The sequence below is a fragment of the Phalacrocorax carbo genome, chromosome 2 (assembly GCF_963921805.1).
Source record: "Phalacrocorax carbo chromosome 2, bPhaCar2.1, whole genome shotgun sequence".
Lineage (NCBI taxonomy): Eukaryota > Metazoa > Chordata > Aves > Suliformes > Phalacrocoracidae > Phalacrocorax > Phalacrocorax carbo.
Window position 1 is genome coordinate 2,879,993 of NC_087514.1, and position 18,453 is coordinate 2,898,445.

At 46.5% G+C, this 18,453-nt stretch overlaps 1 protein-coding gene across 4 annotated transcripts in view; it reads right to left on the minus strand.

Annotated features, from left to right (window-relative positions):
• The window catches only part of ADGRB1 (adhesion G protein-coupled receptor B1), a 287,480-nt gene that overhangs the window by 155,380 nt on the left and 113,647 nt on the right, over positions 1-18,453 (minus strand). For all 4 annotated transcript variants that reach the window (XM_064441996.1, XM_064441995.1, XM_064441994.1 and 1 more), the window contains exons 3-4: positions 9,127-9,285; positions 497-604 (exon numbers count right to left, since the gene is read on the minus strand). In XM_064441996.1, coding sequence (XP_064298066.1) covers positions 497-604; positions 9,127-9,285 — 267 coding nt within the window. The remainder of the gene's footprint in view (positions 1-496; positions 605-9,126; positions 9,286-18,453) is intronic.

Here is an 18,453-nt window from a genome sequence, read left to right on the forward strand (position 1 = left end):
CAGCACTAAAGACCCAGTGACAGAAGCAGCTCTCTCCCCATCATGCCCTGCACACTTCCTCCTACGGTCAACGGGAAGGCATGACCCGGACATCAGCAAAGACGCTGTATCGCAGTAAGGTCAGCTTTGGCTTAATGAACCATGACTGTTTAGACAAAGCAGTGACTTAGAAGTAGGCAGGGTGATGAGAAGCAGTCTGTGACGTGCTATGAGTCTAAGGTCTTGTTAGGGCTTTGTGTCTAACCCTTCTTGCCTTCTCCTCTAATGGCAACAACACAAAACCCTGTAGGGCAACGGGATGGGATCAAACCGGGTGTTGACCATTTGCTCAAGTATGTGCCTTGTTGGATAAGCCCATGCTAACCTGGGGGGAAAAGATTTGATTAGCTGGGTCACTAAAACAGCAAAGCGAGTCAATGCAGTCAGCCCAGCCAGGAAATGCAGTGACCAGGCGGTGTGCCAGCGCCAGAGGCTGTTGTGGTAGGTCAGAGCTTACCTATTTGAGGTGCAGGGTACCCGTAGTGCTGCAGTTCATCCGTGTCCTCTCGCTTTCTGTTATCTGTGGACCTCAGCGATTGGCTTCTGGAATTATAGCGTCCATTGGCTATGGCAAGGTAATGGGTCATGTAAATACACCTTGGTTCACTCTGCAAGATCTTTCACTACAAAGGTTACATGTATAAACAACAGCGACCTGCAACATTCGGTTGAACACAACCACCTGCTTTCCAACCCCAGCACCCCTGGTCACCTGCAGCCCCCAAGGCTTTAGCACCGAGCCATCCTGACAGACTCAGACTGGCTGGCAGTTCAACCCCTTGTTTCTCAGTAAGACCTGGGACCATGCAGAATATGATCCCTTATGTCTGCTCTTCGATCAATTGCAATGGTTTTCTAGGGTGTCTGTACTCATATACTGGACTTGTGGAGGGTCTAGCCTTTTCAGATGCGCTGACAATGAATTCCACCATCCCTAGCAGTGTTTTGAGATCTATAGTGATGACTGGCAATATTTTTTGGTGGAGCACTCTGCCTTTCAGACAACACCTACTTAGCAATGCTCTGCAAGGTAACCAGAAAATGCTGAGTAGAACAGGCAGGTGAGGGCAGGCAAAAAGGAAAGGGATAGCTCAAAAGGATGTCTCCTTCACAGACTTAATCCTACCACCAGCAACAAGGAGAGATGAAGGTCTGGTATCAACAAAGTGACTTACGTACCAACAGAGCTGTGGCTGGGCACCTTTCCAACTCAGGTGAAAGAGCGAGGCTCCTGACCCTAATGTCTTAACTGAAAATCTCCTACTGAAGACCATGGTGTTGTGATCAGAAGGTAAATATGCATCCATGGTAAAGTAAAAGAATTCAGCTCCTGACAGACAGCTACTGTCCCTGTTCCTTCCAAACGCACGATTCTGCCAGCTCTGCATTTGCATCCCATGTGGATTAGCCCTGATTATGCTAAAGGGGAAACTAAAATTTCCCTTCTTCATGGTATTGGGCATGTTGTAACCCTGACACGTGCCCTCCCTAGTAAATACAGAAACAACCAAGCAGCAGCAACCAAATCCCGCCCACCAGTGCTGCCTGCTGTAAATCAGGAGAGCTCAGCTGACTCCACTGGAGTCATGCAGAATAGCAGAGAGCAGAGCTGAGACCAAGTAATCTGTGATCTGGCAACCAATTTGTTTCCAAACAGCAAGTATCAGACAGAGGATCTTTTTCCCCAAGGAGGTAAAACAGTCAGACATCTTTTCAAAAAGTACAAACTGCCAAGAGATGAAATGGTGACAAATTTCATCCCGGAACCCTGAGAAAATTAATAAAGGTTAATGAAGCTTCAGTGTGGTGGCAGGAGTCTTTATTGCCATCCAAAAAGGGAAAGCAGAGGAGGGAGAGGAATGATTCAGAGAGTCCCTGCCAGGAGCCAGACTTTATACTCAGCAGCTTGTTTCATGGAAGAGACCCATCTAGTTTGTGAGATTATATTATTTCCCATTACTGTTGCCCAAAAGCAAGACTTAAGGAACCTAGGAGCCAGTCATGCCAGCTCCTCCAGACCTTCCCAGAACCGACAGATTGCAGGTGACAGGCTGGAGGGAAAGGAATGAAGCAGTTACCCACTGGCCATCATCAAGGGAAAGGCACGGATAGCTGGACATCAGGACTACAAACATCCTGATATTTGCATACGCCTTGTTGTTGTCTGGCTCTACTGGAATAGAAAGGACTCAGATCGTATGTTTTTAATAGCTACAAAGTCATGAGACTTTCCTGTGTGAGATTCAGTTTAAAAAACCATGCCAATCTCTAACTAGCATTCCAATATCCAGTGTCTTGAGTTTGCTTAGGAGGCAAGTGAAATTAGTCCCATATTTGGGACACATCACAAACCCTGCTCCATTCCCAGTACCCATTGCTGGCTATATCCATGCCCTTTCAGCCGCTCTGATTTAAGTCCCCTTCATGCAAACATACAAACCACAAGAACACACAAAATCTCCATCTGCAGTGATTCCAGAGACTTGTTTAAGCTGGGAGGACAAACAGGGGCTGGGCAACAAGGGGTAGATGTGAAGCTTGGCTGGCTTTGTCAGCTGCCCAGAGCAAGGAAGGTGGCAAGGAAAACCTTGGATTGAATATCCCAGAAGCAGCCAATGAGCATGGATAGAGGGATGGACAAAGACATAGCAGGCAGGAGAGAGGAAGGAAAGATAAATGGGCAAAATAAATGTTTTAAATGCAACCCTGGCGCTTCGGACCTCCTCCTACCAGTTATGTTAGTGACATCTCCTAATGACTGGTCCTAGTCTCGAAGGAGCTACACGACTTCCTTTGCTCCCTGACAGATATGACAAACCTGAGCTGTTATTGCTCATCCTAATTAAAGGAAATCAGGTCTAGTGCCTGAATGCATGACCCTTCCAGCTTGTCCCTAGCCTCTCTCAGCAAAGACTGCCTCCAGAGGCATGCTGGGGTCACTCTGCTGCAGCAGGGAGGCTGCCTCCCTTTTGGAGGAGGTGTTGCAGAGAAGCAGGTCTGTCTCCGTTTAACACAGAGCATGGCTTAGATTTAACCTGGGCAGTTGCCCTCAATATATGCAAAAATCAACCATGGTTCTGAATAAAGCAGGGAGAAGCTGGGTCCCATGTGCACAAGGCAAAGTTGGTGGAAGTGATGCTTTGCTTTGGGTTTTTGCTTCTGAACTTTATGGGGTGGAAGCCACAGAATAAAGGCAGTGGGAATCTGGTTGGATTTCAGCAGCCTGCTTCCCACAGTGGGGTCAGGAGTAATGCCAGGATCAAAGGACCTAGACTTGATTTACATCCCAGCTGTATAAATGCTGTGAGGATGACACATTGCTGAAATACCCAGTGCCTTGGAGAAGCTAGCATGAGGGCTGGAGGAATAGTGCCCTTGGAGGAAACACAGAGACATTTCAATTGCAAGTGAAGGCAAGCACGTGAGATTTTGGAAGAACAAAGCTCAAGTATGGATGGGGAGGATGATCTTGCAGTGCTGGCAGTAGTGGGAAGACAAGCAGGTGACCAACACTTCTAATTAGAACATGAAATGTGTCAGACAGCACCTTGCAATGTAACCAAGGGGAAACAAAAATGAATGCAGAGATTTTGCAGTGTTGTGGGCCAAGGTTTTAACACGCAAGCTTGTCTCACCAGAGCTACACACTCTTCCCTCTATACTTGTCTCCCAAACAGGAGAGGCAAGGAAAATAAGAGGCTCATGAAAATTATTCAGGCAAGCTGGGGTGGTGGGAATGACAGAATGGACCAGAGCGAAGAGTAGAAAGGGATGATTCAAAAACCCCATTGAAACAGGTTAAATGTGTCTCAGTGCAGTAAAACTGAAGGAGAAGGTGTTGGCTATGGAGTTTCTGGAGCATCTAGCAGCTGCTAAAGGAGTAAAACTGAGAAGGGTAGAATCACTAACAGCCCCTAAAACCCAGGATCTCAGCGGGTATAGAAGCAGGTCATTTTGGAGGCCAATGGGTATACGGCAATGGCACCAGTTAAAGAAATGGCCCAAAGCATTTTGGTTTGAACATCTGAGACTTGTGAAAATGTCACTGGGTGAGATGCGTGACTCAGAGATACGGAATGTCTGAACCACCATTAAAAGGGGGGATTGGGTGCAGTCTCTGCAAGCAGCAGCAGGTATCTATAGGACGATGTGCTCTTCCAGCTTGCAATGAATTGTAGCTTGGCCTGCGGGGAATACAGATGCTTTCACACATGCACAGGATATTTCAGCTTGGTGGTTGCAGCAAAAAGGCTATTTTTAATGAAAAACAGGGGCCGCAGAGAATGAGACTCAGACTTTTGAATGTCATGTGGAACATGTGTTTCGTCATACCACTAACAGTTACACAGCTGAAGGGCTAGATCCTGAACCTGCTCGATGCTGGAAATCCAGAATGGATCAATGGGACTGCACAGGCACATATTTCTGCACCTAAGGGCAGGATCCGGCCACTCCTTCCACAGAACCACAGAATCACAGACTGGCGGGGGTTGGAAGGGACCCCTGGAGCTCACCCCGTCCCACCCCTGCTTGAGCAGGCACCCCCAGAGCAGGGGCACAGGGCCGCGTCCAGGCGGGGGGTGAATGTCTCCAGGGAAGGGACTCCACAGCCTCTCTGGGCAGCCTGTTCCTTTCCCAGCCTAGGGGACACATATCTGCCCAATCTGCATATTCATAAATGTTAGAGATGGTTTTGCATTGCCTCTGCCAGGTGGGATGGCAGGATTTCAGCTGGCTCCTCAGCCAATTTTCATTCCCCAGGAATAAATGTAGTCTGCCTACATCTCTGATTGTTCTTGCATTTCTCCATCACTGCCGAATTCCAGCGCCAGGTCAGGCCCGTGACATCCCTTCTCTGGTTTAGATGTTGTCCTGCCACATTGCCCATCCAGCCCCACACCCCCAGCACCCCCAGCATGCCAGGTTGTAAGCAACCACAGCTTTTAGCACCACACAGCCAGGAGGGTCTACCAGAGCACAGCGGGTGTCCCCTTCCATCCAAACAGGGTGGACCTGGAAATCTCCTCTGCAAGCACTTGCCACCACACTCGGGTTGGCTTTTTTTTTCCTCCCTTTATGAAACAGCAGCTCCTGGCCAAATCTAACAGATGGAGGAAATCTCCCCTGTCTGTGCCGGAGAGGAGGATATCACCAGGTCCTTTGCCTCTAGCAAGGAAAAATCAGAGTTACAACAAACAAGAAATGTTGTCCTTCAGATTATGTCTCTTGAGCTGAGCAGATGCCATGAAAAAAGGCTCTGCCTAAGCCAAGCTGCTGTTACCAGACACAGTTTCCTTTCCAGTTTGGGATAAGATTTCTATACAGTTTTTTCTGCAGTGTTTTACTGCTTTGGGTTTTGCCCATGAAGATGACTTACCTGGCTCACCTGCCATTGGGCTTGGGTGTGTGTCCCTGGGGAAATTTAGCCTGATGAAGATTATCAAGCAAGAGACTCCATTACATGAAACAGCAGAGATGGTGGCCCAAGTGAGTGGAAAAACATAAATCCCACATACAAATGGCACCTGTGGAGTCATTCAGCTGTCCCTGTGCAGTGATTTCAAGCAACACTATGGCCTCCAGCCAATGTTTTCAGACTCAGCTCTGGGAACCATGTGGCTACTCCTACATTTTGGTGACCATGCTGCCAGAAGTCACATCTCCTGGAAAGGCTGAAAACCACCATTCCCACTGCTGCATACTGGGACCTACTGAAGGTCCACGTGGAGAAGGAGCTGTGTGACAAGAAAGGTTAGATTCCTCTAGTGCATCTGCTATGGGCAGGCAAAATAAAACAACCAGTGAAACCCTCACAGATCCTCCACAAAAGTTTATCTCAACCTCTCCAGGGAGCTGAGCGGCAGCACCCAAAGTTGTTCCTGCTGAGAACCTGCCCCAGATGCAGTGTCAGACTCAGGCCTCTCCCTGCTGCTGCAGTTCCAAATAAACAGCTAAAATGCTCTTGATAATCACCCATCAGCTTATGAGCCACATGGCAGAAGCAAGGAAGGAGAAGATAAAGGAAGGAGAAACTAAAGAAAAGAGATGGGTTTACCATTGCTTTGAAGGTGATGATTTCTGTGTTATTCTAACCTAACCTGCTTGGTCAGCAACTGATTTTACTTTTCAGTGGTGGTATTACTGTCCCTGGACAAGTTTCAGTTTACCCCCACAGCAAAAAGGATATCAGAGTGCTCATCCCTGGGTTGTTGGGTTTTTTTGCTGTTTTATCAGGATTATAGATGGCCCTTTGCTCAAGGAAAAGAGTAATTTTTTTCCTGTGTGTTTTCTACTAGAAAATTAAGGTGTCAGCTACTCAACAATACCTGGAGAGCTAGTCAGGTATTATTACAAGCTACTGAAATGCTGCACAATTCAGGATAAAGATGTTCTTCAGTCCAGTTCTTCTTTTATTTTTTTTTTAATTAAAAAATATAAATTAGAATCTATTTAACTGAAATGTATAATGAACACTTAGGAAAATAACAGTTCAAGTGGAAGAATGAACATCCTACTCATCCCTAACAAATCTATGAGCAAAAGTCAATATGAGAATTTAAAATATAAATTAAAACAGAATTTCTATTCTACTTTTAAATCCTCACAGGTTTTGGTGCAGGTCACAGTAAAGAGAAGGAAAGGATATGTGCCAAAACAATTAAAGGCCCTTCCTGGGTCAGAGGTTCACCTCTTCTGGGCATGGCAACAAGGGACAGACTCACTGAGGAGTGAGTTCAGGGCCAAATGCACAGCTTTGGTAGATATGAAGAGATACATGTTTATCTTGAGGTAGGACACATCTTCCCTCAAGATGTGCATGGCAAGTCTTCTTGAAAGCTTAACTGTTCACATCTTCCCTCAAATGCTTTCCAGCTTGCCAGAATGAAAGCTACACAACGGGGCTCAGCTGTTTGTCCGCAAAGAGCCCCTTGGGAAAATTAATCAGAATTAACTTGTTTATTTCAAAGGGACAAATCAACTTGTGCTGCCCCACTCGGTGGGCATGGTCTCTTTCCAAACTAAGGCCTTCCACTTAGGTCAAGATCCTTTCATCCCAAGTAAGCTCAGCTGAACAAAGTGCACTGCAATTTGGAGCAGGAGTTGACTGGGTATGTAATGGAAAGAGGACAGGAAGACAAGTGAAATCATTTACTGAATCATAGCTCCCCGGGGTACAGTCAGGTTTTTCTGCACTTAGGATCAACTTTGCTGAATGTTGTGTTCTGGAAAAGGCGAGTGAGTAAATAATGAGTAAATAGCAATTCATCCTTCACTGCTGTGCTCCGTGCAAAGAGTGGAGCTGGAAACCCAACTCAGATTTCCAGACTCCATGGTTGCCCACCCTCCTACTTCATCCCTCCTTGCCACAGAAACCTTAGGGGATCTATCATGAAGAAGAGCAAAGTTTTGCCCTCGGGGCAGATCAAGGGAAGGTGTTATGCCCCTTGTTCAGTGCTGGTGAGGCTGGACCTGGAAAACTGTCTGGTCTGACCCGTCCCCCCTGCCCAGTTCAAAAGCGTCGTGAAGGAATTAAACAGGTCCCATGGAGGGCTTTGAAGGTGTTTAGGGATGGGGACAGATGTCCTGCAAAGAAGGTCTGGGGAGCTGGGTCCCCCCCTTGTTTGTCCAGCACAGGAGGAATTTTTTTGCCTGTTGTCCCACGTGCCCCCATGTTCAACGAATGGCCACACCTTCGGAGCCCCCTCCACCCACCCACAACGCCATCTCCACCTTCTTCTCCTTCACAGCATTGTCCATCAAGACCAGCATGGCCCGTCCTCCAGCTCCGTTCAGGCACACTCAAGTCCCACAGCTGGACCTCCTTTCAGGTCCAGCTTCCAGGTCCTTGTACTCTTACCCTCACTGCCCCAAGCCACAGCTGTGTTACAACTACAAAGTCACCAGCTAGCGTGGGGGACATAGATTAAATATCCTGACTGTGGATGACCCTCAGAGGGAAATTAGCATCTGTGAGTCAAGGAGGTGAAATCCAATATACTGGAAGATTTCATTTTAAAAAAGAGAGAGAGAAAAAAGCCTAATTGCAATATGATTTAAATTTATGGAAGTGGTAAAAAATGCATGAAATCATTTTAGCCCTTATTAGAGGAATATATTTATGTCCCTCTATTTGAACTTCCCCATTATCAGGAGATACTTCCCTGCCTTTGAAGACAGTTGAACTTTTCCTAGTTATTTGACTAGTCGGAGGATTTATTCAAACATTCTCTACTATGAATTTGAAATAAAAAGAAGGGAATAATTACAATCACCTGTTTGCTTGCATTTGCTGGGATGAGCTGCTTCTGCTGTTGTGTTTTTTTTTCCTCTTCACCCCCTCCCAACTCAGCTAATGCAAAAGAAGAGCTGGATATGAAAAAATGCTGGAGGTTCACCAGCTCAACCCATCCATATCTGACTGCTGAATGGCTTTCACAATCTGTCCCTTGCTCTCTAGAGAAGAGGACCTGGAAAGAGGCTTCATTACAGGAGGAGAGCAAAGCATCTTTGTCTTGCTCAAGCCCTGCATTTTGTCTGTCTAAAGGCCCTGTCTTTCTCCACATCTTAGCACTGTAAGCTTCATTTTTGAAAAGAAAGGGACAGCAACACTGCTTTTGACTGGGAAGGTGAGCTAAGCCAAAAAGAAGCAAGATTAGCATCTCTTAGCCGCATGCTTTATTTATTTGGGAGAGAAGCTTCAACTGTGAAAGAAATGCCTGTAAGGGCATATATTTTGCCATCGGTGGCAGATTTATTATCAGCATATGAATACCTGATGTAAGCCTGCTTATAGATTCCTACACATTAACCCCTATTCTTTCAGGTGAAGGTCTGGGTCTGCAGGTGTATGTGTTGGAAGACGTGTGCCAGCACGCGCGCGTGTGCATGCGTGACCGCGAGACAGGCAGGGAAGGGCAGGGCCATGCAAAGCCAAAGTCTCATGCTCCCCTGGGCTTGCTGCTCCAACACGGCCCTTCAGCAGTTTCACCCCTAGAGCATCCTTCTTTATTTATGGCAACGAGGCCAAGCTCCTCCTGGGAAGAGCAACCCGCTCGCGCGCGTGCAAGGGAACATGCCTCCACTTACTATTGCATGCCTTCCTATTGCACAGCCGTCCTTCCTCCAGGACTCCCTCGCAGACAAGACCTTCGTTGGGAAGGGGCTTGCAGGTGCGCATGCGGGTCTGCAGGCCTCCCCCGCAGTCCTTGGTGCAGTCACCCCAAGCCGACCACGGGTTCCAACCACCTGGGCAAAATCCAGAAAAGCCCCATCAGCTTCGGTGAGAGCCCAGCACCCAGGAAGCCGAGGCAACGCTGGCCTGGCAGACCTTACAATGTACCCGCTGCCAAGCCCTGAAGCTGAGAAGTCTTTGAATGTGGTACGACTAGACACCACAGGGTAGCCCAGAAAGTCAAGAGATAGGAGGGGGAGGGACACGCATTGCCTTTTCATGGACTTCTCTTCAACTATTCCCTATCTCTGAACAGTGACTTTGCCTTCCTGAAAACCCTGTCCCATTTCTAACCAGTCCAGCTCTTCCTGTGCTTGCTGTGTCAAAGAGGTCCCCTCCTCTGAGAAGACCCTCTGCCCATTTTGTGGCTTGTTGACCCCTAATCCCAGAAGGCACTTGCAAAACCACTTCAAGATACACACCCAGCATCGGTGAGGTTGTCTGTCCTCCCTCTTCCCCCACACAAACACATATGCCTATGGGCAGACAGCACAAGGGAGCTGCAAAGGGTTCTGGGTCCTACCACCCATTTCCCCCATGCAAAAGGACATTGCTTTTCCCCGCACAGCAGATACCACCAGCCACAGAGAGGCACCGCTCTCAAGGACAGCTTTGGTGGGGGAATGATACTCCCTTCCAGCACTCTTGCAGCACCCACAGGGAGCAATCTGTGAGCACCATAAGATGAAGGTGCTTTTTTGGCATCCCTTCCCAGCCATGCTCAGCGCTGGTGTCAGCAACACACAGCTTTCCCCCTTGTACCACCAGCTACAGTCCTGCAAGCTGATGGAGCCAGCAAGCCCCTTGCTGCAGGGATGATCCTGCCACTGGCAGAAGGGAGATGCTGAGCCTCTGCAGCCTTCTCCACCCTGCTTTTTTCCAGCTTGCTGCCAAGAACAACTGGCCTGGGTGAGATGTCCATAAATGTTGATGGCAGGATGGACCGTGAAGACCATCTGAATCTGGCTTGCCTCCCACAGTCTAAAGCCTTACAGCAGGGTGCCAGCAGGGAGCCCAGCAAGGCTGGGTTTCATGTTGTAAAAAGACAGCAGGGGAACATCCAGGCCCTTCAAGTGATGGATAAGCTGTCATATCCCTCAGTGGTCAGTTCACTCCTCATTGGCCATATGCAGCAAGCTAAAATCTGCTCTGTAATAGGCTTCTGCTTCTAACAGCTGGTGACAGCTTCCACTCCATCGTTTGCCCACCTCATGGGGAGGAGCAGAGGTGGCCCTTCATCCCAGATGTGGCCACTCTCAGATGGCTGCTTTTCCTGCTGTGCCTTCTCTCATTACCCACAGCTACCCTTGGAGATGCTTCAGGTCCAAGAAATTCAGCTATGTGCCATGCTTAGGCACAGATAAAGATAATGAGCTAAAGATGTTGTTTTCTGAAGAAAGGGAACACTGGGAGAAAGAAAAATGCTGCTTTTTAAAGTAAAAATGAAATAGAGCCCTTTTTCTTTTTCTCACTGACAGTCAGAGATTTCAGAGATGCAAATGATCCATTCCAGCTGACCCAGCCTCGCTATATTGCTGTTTATGGGGCAATGGAGATCACGGCTGTCCTCTGAGCTGTGGGCTCTGCTGCTCCCTACACACCCTAGGCAGGACACCAACCCTGTTTGGAAAGATGAGGGTCCTCAACAGCCCAGCTAGGTGCCAGATGAGAATATAGGGACGTTACCAGCACCCCTTGCATGGGGATGGACTCACCCACCTCCACAGCACCAAGCTGCAAGTTCATACTCTGCTACCAGCAGCCTATCTGTGCTCTAACCTTTGCTCCGAGGACAGGGTGAACATAAACACATGCTTATCAACTTTCACACTACTGAATGCAGTGGAAGCTGTTTAGATACTTAATAATGAGAATAACAAGGGAAAATAAAGCAGGATGGAAATGCAGGCTAGTGAACCTGCCAGCAAGCCGCTTAGAGATCCTGGCAGCAGCATGGAGGATGGAGTTGCTATTGGCACACAATAAATATTTGACCTTGAAGGAGACTGTCTTTCCCTTGAAAGTCACTTCCTCTGCTGGTTCCTTTTCTAAATAGCACGGGGAAACAGGCTTGTGTCTCCTGCTGCCTGGTGGGAGACAGATTGTGTTTCGGTTGCAAGAGAGGCCATTGGCATAATGGCAGGTATCCTGATGCCTTGCTTGAACTGATCGATAGGACATCTGTAACCAGACACATTTAGGAGCTAATCAACTCTTTGCTTGTCCTTTTAAGGATGTCTTTCTTTACTGTGACTCTCTTTCACATTAGAAGTGGGGCTGGGGAAAGGAGAGAGCAGCTCTACATAAGCCTTGGCAAAGTTTGTGATTTATTTGCTTAGGATGCTTTTTGAGTCAAAATGCATAATTACTCCAGTGTCTTAAAAGATTATTTTATATTGTGCTTGTAAGCAAAATACAGACTGGTTACCCAGACTGATTGCCTATCATGGTATCCCCAGTTTGATGATGGGTTATTCAAACAGGTCTGCATTTCAGGATATAACCTATTATGATTACATTAACCCCCCAAAATATGTAAAAATAGGTGCTGCCTGGTCTCACTACAGGAAAGAGTGAGGGATAGGGTAGGTTCCAGTCTTTGTTTTCTTCTTATTCTGCTTATCCTCATGAATGGGAGAACCAGTCAAAATAAGATAAAAACCATCATAGTCTCAAATTCTTAACTGGAATGAGACCTTTTTATAAGGTTGAGCACAGATAACTTCCTTATTCCTCAGTTTCCATCCCATTTGTGAGTACTAAAGAGAAGCTAGGGAAGTACCAGACCACTTATTAAATCAACACAGGCATTTATAGCCAAGACAAAGGTATTCCCCACTTTATGGAGTAGTCCTTTTTTATCATCAGTTTGTCCCATGGTCCTGACAAATGAAATACTGCATGTTATTTATCCTGTTTATTGGCTGTCAGATAAACCTTCTGAAATCTCCCTTCTTTTCCTGGGTCTAGTCATTCACTGTTTCAAGTGATTTGTCTTTTTCAGTTGTGCTGTAAACAAGCAGTTAAGGGCCTGTTTTATGAAGTTATACCCATCCTATCTTTGAGGGAGAAAAAAATGCTGTGCCATGAGTAAAACACTTGTCTCTTCTGCCCACTACTTGAAAGCATCTGGCTGGTGGGAAGGGGTGGCTGGGTAACCACAAGTGAATAAGCTACCATGGCTGTGGAGCAGCTGAGCTGCGGCAACACACAGGTGCTTTTAGGCCAGTGCAGATGCTGCAGAAGAGACACGAGTGGGATTTCATCACTGCAGTGGCTGCACGCATGCCCCATCACTCAGATCATCAGGAGTGACTTGTTGAGGTGCAACTAACCTCATTGCCTCCCCATTTTCCAGGAAACGTTCATTCCCACCTGCATGCCACACACTTCCCTGCTCTGGCCCTTCTTGCATTTCAAGCATGGGGTTGGAGGAGACCTTTCTGATGCTGGGAAGCAAGTAACCCATATGAAATAAAATGCAGAATGCCACTGAAGTTAATGGCACCCTTTGCAGATAGTCCCTTTTGCCCCTGGAGTCCCATTTCACCAGCTCTCAACAAACTGCTGCACCCCGCTGATCGATGCGGGTTGAGTTGCCATCTGTCCTTAATCCAGAAATAATGAGTCTGCTGCAACTGCTTTTTGAAGGAGTTTGCTTTTCAAAGGCAATGACTCCTGTGAAGGTTACATACCCAACCCGTTCCTGCTTAGCATAAGTTCTGCTCGGCTACAGCCTTGCAGAACTGCAGACCTCTCTCGCTTTTCCCTTTACTCCTTTTAACTGTAGCAGCTGTGGTTCATGCCTCCAGCTCCAGAGGTTCCCATCACAACCAGCAGCTCTCACCCCAATCGCATAGCAAAGTTTAGTTTGCATTTTTTTATTTTGAGAACAGTCCTAGCTCCTAACATGAGATTTGCGAAGGCGGCTGTTGCACGTAAGGCTGCTGCTCATGCGACTGTTTTGAGTGACGTGGAGACTGTCATTCAGGGAGGCCTTTAATCCAGTTTCTAAAAGGCTTTTTGATCCTCCTCAGTTGGTTCTTATCATGATCGTGTACTACAACAAATTACTTTCCATGCTAGGCTGACCCAATGCTTTCTACTTCTCCACAGTTAAATGAAGAAAACTTCAAGATGGTCAGAATCAACTGGCAACCTCATATTCGGCATTTCTTAGAACCATAGAATTGTTCTTGTTCGTGTTCTTGTTCTGAAAATTAAGCAGAGATGCTAAGGAATAGGTCTTTCCTACTACAAATTAACTGAGAGTGCTCCACTTAGACGCCTCGTCCAAACACCCTTGATCTTTGGGAAGATTTGCATCCCAATCCGGAGTTTATCTTTGCAGCTGACAGCTGCGATGTGTCTCAGATGCCAGTCAGTCAATCATGCCTTTTAATTTAACAGCAAGGCCTTAAATTAGATGACAGTGACAACAGCAAAAACTAAGGAATCAACACAAAACAATCAATAGAGCACAGCAAATGAGTCTTTGCTGACACACTACATCCATCTCCAATTTTGGGTTTTTTTGGATTTAGCCTCCCACTGACCCCAGCTGCTGACACTTCTTGTTGGCGGCTCTCTCAAACTCGGCAGGCCAGGACATCTTGTGGCTGAAAAACAGGTGAGACTACATAAAGCCACCACAGTTCTGTGTGCTACCACTGGATATATTTGTAGTGGACCTTATATCACAGTATCTGAGGGTCCGAGAATCATCAGCAATTTGAAAATGAGTGAAAAAAAAAATGTTATTTGTTATGCAAATAGGGGGAAGGATGCTGAAAGGAGATTGAGTGAGATTGTCTTACACCATCTTAAAGATAAATTTGTTATACAATGGGGAAAGCAAGATAGTTCCTCCACAGGGTTTTATCACTCTAATTTCTTACTATGCTGGGAAAGAGCAAGTCCAGAAGGGACTGTTTTGAAGACAGCCTTCTATTACACAACACAGTGATCTTTCCCTGGAGAGCCATGCATTCAGTCTGCTACTTCTGAGGAAGAAAGGAGAAAAATCTTTCAGGAAGATGTCCCCTTCTTATACCCCATGCGATGAAAGTCTACGGCAGCACAAGTGAGTTGCTCCAGTGGTTCATTCTCTGCCTTTTCAAAAATAAATCCCATGTAACACTTTGCTGTTTTGCAGATTGTGCACACTAATATCAAAACTAACCCCCCAAGCTCCCTAAAAAGTAAAACCATTCATACCAGCTCTTCTCCACAACCTTCCTCTTTCAGATGCCAAAGCTTTTGGTGAACAATATATGAATGTGACACCCCCATTACTGATCTAGTGAGAAACAAAATGAAAAGGCTCTGAGTAAGCACCTTCTTCTGCCCACTGTCCATACCGTGTGTCATGAGCTCTGGCTAATGACAAATTTCATTAAACACAAAGACCCAGAGATGATCAAAGAAACATGACAGGTAGAGGCGTCTTGGTAATCTACCGAATGAAAATGCACCATGCACAAGGATTACCCTCTAAGGAGGTGGATCAGTCCCTGGTGTGAAACCCACTGTTGTGAGTCATCATAGAAGACACTCTTGGGAATGCCGTGCAAACCAAGAGGGTCCCTTGCCTAAAGGGCTACAGGACTTATTGTCCTATAGAGAGAAGAGAATTTGGGGATGAGAGTTTGGGGGTTGCACAAACTTTTTATGGGATTCTCAGCGGTGGGGGGAAGGGAAGGCTGCTCTCTGTGCATACCACTAGCAAACTTCAAGCTAGATTAGCCAGCAAGTAGGATGAGGGAGACCCAAGACAGGGCATCAATATACACAGCCAGGACCATCCTTCCTGTGCTGTATATGTTTAGGTCTGACACACTCTGTATTAACAACAGCCATAACATCACATTAGGACTCTTCTCCCTGGAATGGAGATGGGCAGGGGTAGAAAAATGGTGAAGATGCAATAAAAGTTCATGAGTGACCAGGACAAGGTAACCAGGGAACGGCTATTCATTGTCTTTTCCAATATTGGAATTGAGGGGTGTCAAATGAAACTAGCAGGAGGCAGGTGCAAAACCAATGAAGGACATAATTCACAGACACAGAGCACTGTCAGACTGTTCAATGCTTGTCACAGCATGAAAAAGGTACCAAAGTTTCTATGAATATAAAAAGTAGCTAGGGAAATGCATGAAAGAGAAACCCACCCAGTGCTATTAGATTCAAAACCATCGGCTTTTGCTCGGAAGGTCTCTGGGCTGCAAACTGTTGAAGGCTGGAAGGATGCTGTATGCTTGGCTTGTTCTGCTATTTTCTCTTGGTAGCCACTGTTAATGAGAGAATATTGGGCCAAAAGACCCCCTGCTCTGACCAACAAGATGGTTTCTGGTGCTTTCCCAGTTACCTGGCCTCTTCCTACCTTAACTTTATTACGATGACTCTCTTTCACGGAGATGTGCACAGAGCACAGACAGCTCAAGGTTAAGCCAGTATTCCCCACTACCATTCAAAAAGCTGCTCAGATGACTCACTTCTGAGTACCCACATAAGTGATGTGATTTCTCAAAACTGCTGAGTGGCCAAAACTGTCACTGATCTCCATAAAATTCACAACTCCCTGCAAGTGAAGGTGACAAGGCCCAGTTTGGGCAAACATTGAGGACCAGCTTCAATCTCCCCCTGCTCTGCAAATCACTTAAGGAGGATGGAAATGAGGCCACAGTGCTCAGCTTTCAAGGAAACTCAGCATAAAGCTGTGCTTATTACATGAATTCCTGCAAACGAAACACTAGGGATAAAGCGAGATTATTTATGTGGAAATAGCGGGGGCGGTGGGCAGGGAAATGAGAAAGGGAATGTTTAGTCTGGAGCCGGAGATCAAATAAGACTGAAAAAGTCTTCCCCTAAGAAAGCCGTAGAGGCCTACTCACTTAACATATTTCAAAGTAGAGCAGGCAAAATATCAGAGAACAGACTTGTGAAGAAAAATCCAGCATGCACCACCAGGGAGGAATTAAATGCTTTCCTGCCCTGAACTTCTCTGATACAGTATAAATCATATCAGAGCTGAGTTCACACACTATTTGCTTCTTCAAGGTATTGCAGACCTCGGTGCAAAGCACAGAGGGGACATATTAGCATAGACACATGCGTGCCTCTTTACGCTGATAAATACACGAACACATTAAAATCTAATTCTGTAGCCCAAGTTGACTGAAACCTTTTCTGATATGAGTGTCACTATCTATTTTCATAAATGCTTGTTCAAAAAGGAAAGCAAAGAAGGCCATTTGTGAAGTTTCCTTTCATGTTCCATCTGTCCTGACTCGAGGGACCTCAGTTTCACCAAAGGAGTTTTCACCTTTGAAAAGGTATAAAGCACTTGAAGAACACCACATAAACCCATAAATGCAGTGACATGTTGTAACACCCAGAGCTTTGCAAGCCCTCTGCAATTTCAGTTTGTTTCCTGAATAGCATTTCCAGCTGAAGGATTTCTATGGTCCCCAAGATCGCAGTTTCTCAATCCTCCACGAGCTAAGACATATTTCTCTTCAAAACAGCTCTGCAACGCAGGGATGTGCTATTATTGCCTCTGCAAGATGAACCGGGGACTGAAAAGCGAAGAGGCTTGCCCGCAGTATCACAGAGCACCTTCTGTACAGCACAAATGGAAGTTAAATTTTCTTAAAGTAAGCATCTTACAGGAGGACACAGAGTAAATCAGCCAGGAGGACAAGCCAGGAGTCAGGTGTCCCCCGCTCAGAGCAGTTTTGCCAAGGAGATGCCACTCAGAAGACACTATTTGTGGCTCACAACACTCCTGGCTCCACTAACTGCTCCCAAGACGGAGCCAGAAATGTGAACTCCATCGCAATGCTGAGGCAGCCGCCTTGGCAGTTATTAAACCAAATATTTAATGACGTTTTGATATGCACAGCCAAACCCTCTTCACACACAGATGTCAGTAATAAGGATTTTGCCTGGAAGGGGAACGGAGGCGGTTGAAAACCACATGAAAGCGCTCGGTGTGTGTGCACCTCTGAGGAAGGCTGGCGAGCAAGCAAGTTGTCAGCAGGCATTTCTCCCTTCGGTGTCCTCTCCTTCGCAGAGCTGTCGGTTACACTCATCCTGCAGTGCTGCAGTGGGAAGATACTAATCCTGGCTGCCTTGCTGGGTAGAGACTGCCTTTACCAGCTCATCCTTTGACATGTCGATAGTGTTTTTCACTGCAGAAGGGAACAGGATTTAGGCTTGTCTCTATGTGTAGTTTCTGTCTCTGTCTCAATTATTAAGTCCCCTCGTTAAGAGGGGAACAGACAGAATGGTTGGGTCATGTACCGCTTGGGCAAGGTGAGTGAACAAATCTGGGCAGGTTAAGTGCTGATGTGTGTCTAAGGGGTTAGGACGTAGAGCAGAGAGGAGCTTATCTTCAAGCCAAAGTTGGGGGTCAATACGGACTGCACGCCCGGGGAGCTCAGGAGGTCACTTTGCTGAGAAAAGATACCCAGCAGTGTCCAAAGACAGTTAAAACAGCCCTTGGGAGAGATGCTGTCTGAACTGGATTGCTTGGGACCAGAAATTGCATCGTACTGGTGAGCACCTGAGATCCTTCACTGGGTTGACCGCTCCCATTTGGATCAGGAATAGCATTATGGATTAGCACCCGGGACTATGGGAGCATGGTAGGATCCAGTCCCAGCCTCGACAATGATGGGAGGAAGTAATGTAGAGCTATGTCTGCACTTGAGAGTAAGTGATGGTGTTAGTGCACTGGGACAGGCTGTGAAGATGAGGAATGAATCTGTCTGCATTTTACCCTCCTCTGCCTGACCTTATGTTCCCAAGGGAGAAAATTGGAACTGCTAAATAGGCAGTGAGATGCAGCACCTTTGTCTTCTTCATGGATTTGGGGTCTTTAACTGGACCATGGTGGGAAGGGGAGGAAGTTTTCCACTCCAAACCCCACTGTGTTGGGAAGGGATTTTCCTCCTGGATGTGCTGTTCCCAAAGGTGTTAAAAAAGGGAAAACTTTTAAGGCATTCATTACCTGTAGGGTTGAAAAGATCAGATTAAGTTGAAACTCTGAGATTTTTTCTGCATGTTGCCTTGGTCTGGGCAGAATTTGCCCTGAGTTTATATATGGTTGGTAAATATTAATAGTAATAAAGGATGTATACACAATTTAGAGGCACTGGTGTAGCATACAGGGCCAGATC